The 4,241-nt window shown below is 43.9% G+C and overlaps 1 protein-coding gene across 2 annotated transcripts in view; it reads right to left on the bottom strand.

Moving 5' to 3' along the window:
- Positions 1-634: 634 nt before the first annotated feature.
- The window catches only part of LOC136644903 (caspase-10-like), a 28,704-nt gene continuing 25,097 nt past the window's right edge, over positions 635-4,241 (bottom strand). For both annotated transcript variants that reach the window (XM_066621155.1, XM_066621237.1), the window contains one exon: positions 635-3,794. In XM_066621155.1, the coding sequence (XP_066477252.1) occupies positions 3,635-3,794 (160 nt within the window). In that variant the 3' untranslated portion in view covers positions 635-3,634. The remainder of the gene's footprint in view (positions 3,795-4,241) is intronic.

Below are 4,241 nucleotides of genomic sequence, written 5' to 3'. Positions count from 1 at the left end.
AAAGCTGGCAAGCTGAGATGAACCAATGTTTCTTCAGCAGATCCTGCATTTAAAGCCAGATCTGTAATGCAGCCCAGAGTTTCTAATTTCTCATTATGTTAATAATATCAGCTATAATCAGTGTGACAGATTATGGTATAGTGTTCCTCTTTAAGATTGGGTAGTTGTGCTTGCCTCGCCTGAGCTTAAGAAGGGTCTGTTTGCTTATGGCCATTGCAGTTTGTACATATGGAGCTCTTGTGAGACATACATTAAGAAAAAAACAAGACAAAACGCAGCCAAAGTTAATGACTTTTGAATTCTGTTGATCTTAAAGGAAGAGGTTAAGCGTAAGCTTAACATACCAACTGAGATCAGTAGAACTTGAAGTACTTTTGTCTCAATAATGCTCAAGGGCATGTTGAGAATTATATACCTTTTGCATCCTAATTAAAACTTGGTATGATATTTTGTAACTCACCAAGCAACTGAGTTCTACTGTCAGTTTATGTGGATTTGCTTGCAATTCTTACTAAAGGGAACTGACCAGAATGGATTCTTTCTGCTACGACCACAACTTTGTTTTGCAACTGCTGTGCAATTTATCCAGCAGTCATGACAAAGGCTATGACAAACACCACATGAAGAGCCAGTGCAGTATCAAACACCAGTCAGTTTACTCTTTGTTCAATTATCACAGGCCAACACACATTTTGCTTCCTGAAACGTTACACCAATTCATGGGTATATTTGGGATGCCCATTCCAAAAATGGTATCTGTTTTGCCCTATCATGTCTAGTTTTGGAGACACAGCATAGCCTCTTTAGTGAATGGTTCAAGCAGCTTCCTCATGCTGCTTATTCATATCAAACCATCATAAAGTTTGGGAAAAATGTTTCTGACCCTCAGTGTTGTAGGCCTGTGTTATTTATCATCTCCCATGTTCTTATTTTGATCTCTTGGGAGGTAATTCAGGCCCCAATCCTATCCAATTTTCCAGTGCCAGTGCTGCTGTGCCAATGGGGCATTTGCTGCATCCTGTGGTGGGGAGGCAATCACAGAGGCCTCCTCAAGGTAAGGGAAAGTTTGTCCCCTTCCTTGGTGCTACAATTTGGCTGCACCGGTGCTGGAAAGTTGAACAGGATTGGGACCTCAGTCTATTAAGGGTGCACATTAATAGTCTGGCTATTTTATAAGCAGCCTCCCTTCCTTTAAGTCTTCTTTCATACCGCTACAGCAGTGCAGCATTCCCAAACTTATTGTGGCCACTGCGTTCTTTCATGGTGGACTCTTATTCCTGGCTCTCTCGAGCACTGCCATCTTGGATCACCTGAGATCTTGCACAGATGCAAGATGGCAGCACCTGGGAGAGCCAAGAAGCAGCAGCCAGCAGGGACATCCTGCAGCACCCCTGTGAATTTTGCCATGGCACTCTCTGGTGCTGCAGCACAGTTTGGAAAACCACTGCAGTACTGTGATTTATATATTGATTTTCTTCCCAAAACAGAGTCTTCTGCTTGTTGAACTATTCAGAGTTCTGTTTCCAAACCAGCATATACTATGGACTACAATAGTCCATTTTTAAAACTATTTTTCTGGGGCAGGAGAAAATCTGCAAGTTAGATGTGGCCTTTGTCTGGGAATTACTTATCCATGTTGCCACCTTCCTGTGAGAAACCTTACTGCCCAATCTCCACCTGCTGGAGCCTCACAGCCAACTCATAAGACAATCATACCTACTGGTAGTTCTATTTCGCCTTCTAAAATATCCCAGTTTTTCTAGACTTTGAGCAGATGTGTGGCAAAGAATTCTCTTGGCCTGTGGGTGATCACTTATGCTGTTGTCCTCTTAGTGATATGGTAAGTTACTAGTTAGTAAAAATGTGATTGTTCTGTTTGCTTAGAGGGGAACTGTTGTCACCTATTGAAAAATGAATATCTCCAACCCACCATGCACATATCAAACTCTAGTGACTACAGTTCCACAGCCAGGCACTTCAAGAAATGAAGAGATAATCTCATCTATACTGGTATCTGCCTAGAGAGGCACTTTATATTAACAAGCAGGCAACTTCATGGATTCCCAAGGGAACTTACAGAACTTCTGATTCTTCTGTGCAGAACAGTTTCCAAGAGGCCACATCTTTCAGTACAGTTGCTACAGCTATTGTCTTCTGTTCCTCATTTAAATATATATCCAGCCTGAACATATATCTGAACACTGTTTCCATTTTCAGCATAACACACTAGTACAAATGAACAGTCTCATAATTATGCTACTGGGCCAATAACCTCTAGTGCTTCTGTGATGAAGAGCAAGCCCTCCCTGGCAAATCCAAAAGCAGAGCATGTCTTTGTCCTCATCTTCATCCAGGTTGAATGGGTCCATTATTTGTGGCCAATGACACAGAGCCAGAAAAAGTCCCTCACTTGGAAGTCCCTCACTGCTTGCTTCAGTAGAGTGTGAAAGTCTTGGGGAAGATATAGTCTGAAACACAAAAAAATCTGAAAATCACTTCTCCTGAGAATTCCCCTTCTTTCTGAACAGGGAGCTGAGACTTTCTGGCAATCTTGCTCATCCCCACCTAAGGGCAATAACAGAAGAGGCACCAGAGTCTGAGCAAAAAGAAACCCAATTGGGGGGCCAAGAAAGCCTCAGATCTGCCCCTTTTGTTTGCTAGAGGACAACCCTGTGCAGTCTAGTGACTTAGTAGGTGGGCTACTGAGTCCTTGCAAGTCTTTAGAGTTCTTCTTCCCCTTGCCACCTCTGTGGAGACTTACTGGCACCTAGCAGACCTCAAATCCTTTGTGAGAGACCTGCAAGTCACTGCAGTCTTACTGGCACTTTTGTGCTAATCCTTATTGCTCTGATCTGTGTCACCCAGACTGGCTTGTCCTCCTGGGGTTTAAAAGGAAGCACCTTGGAAGCAGACCTTGCAAACATGTTTTCTTATGTAGAGGAGTGGTTTCTTGGCATTGCAAAGCAAGAGCCCAAATAATGCAGCATAAGGCAGGAGAGAGGCAGGGCCCCATTTGGTGTCAGGCCTGGGAAGGGCTGCCTACAAGGTTAGGACATGACCCTGCCTGCAGGATTAAGCAGTGGGACAACTTGTGCAAAGTATGCTTTCTTCCACTGGTGGAGATGGTAACACCATATATAGTGGGCCCTTAGCATCCATGGATTCCAGCAACCATGGATGGCCCTCCCCACCACCATCTCAGAACAGCTCTTGGATGCAATTGGAAGTCTCTTCTGAAGCATGGGGAGACCAATGGAGGGGGCTGCAGGCCCAGTGTAACTTCCAAGTAAATGATTGTGGCTCCTGGACTCTGCGTCCACATTGAACTTGTGCATCTGTGGATTTTGGTATCTGCGGGAAAGAGGTCCTGGAACCATCATCACTCCACAGAGACTGAGGGCCCACTGTACAAAGGCAGTTAGATGGACATACAGTATGTACAAGCAGGCAAAATGTAAGTCCACACACAGGTGTGGGATAGTGATAAACTGAGACAATACACTTCCCCACACACAAGATGACAGTGGAAAGGCAAGTATATATGAAAGCAAGAGAGAAAAGTTTGCTTTCTTTACCCACTGCATATTATTCTCCAGCAATCCAAACTGAATGACAGCCAATAAAAATCCTTTGGCTACTGAAATGATGGTAAAGAAACAACAGGCTTGGGGAATATCAGTTTTTTCCTTAGGGTATAAGCTGGCTGTGGCATCTGTTTCCTTTCCCCCTTTTCATCTGCACGTTTGCTCACATCTTCATTGACTTCGGTTAGAATGGACAGGATATCTTCACCTCTGCAGAGAGAATGGAAAGAAATTGATTAGGCCAGACTTCTTCTTTCTCCCTTATTTTGACATTAATCTTGAGTGCTAGTTCATAACTGAAAAGAGGAACGCTCAAGGCAAGTCAGAACTGGTAATTTTCTTAGAGTCTTCTGAAATTCCTTTTTCTTACCCTTCTGTTAATAGTGAAAACTGGGTGTGTCACCTGCACAAATGTCCCAGTAGTGCCAACCATTTATTCAGGGGGCAGTCAGTGAAAGAAGGCAACAACTGAATCCAGTCCTGCAAACATGGGCTTTTTAGTGCTGGCAGCTGGACACAAGTCTCATCTTGCATCAGTTCCTTCTCCTCTTGCCCATGAGCCAATGGGATGTCCTTCCACATTCCTTTTAATTTATGCAGAAGCCTGCCTGGGGGAAAGCCTCACTGGTCCATGGGAAAGAGAGGAAGTAAAGCACA

This window comes from Tiliqua scincoides, chromosome 1 (assembly GCF_035046505.1).
Source record: "Tiliqua scincoides isolate rTilSci1 chromosome 1, rTilSci1.hap2, whole genome shotgun sequence".
NCBI classification, from domain to species: Eukaryota; Metazoa; Chordata; class Lepidosauria; order Squamata; family Scincidae; genus Tiliqua; species Tiliqua scincoides.
The sequence above is the reverse complement of the archived record's forward strand: the minus strand, read 5'-3'. Positions and strand labels throughout refer to the sequence as shown.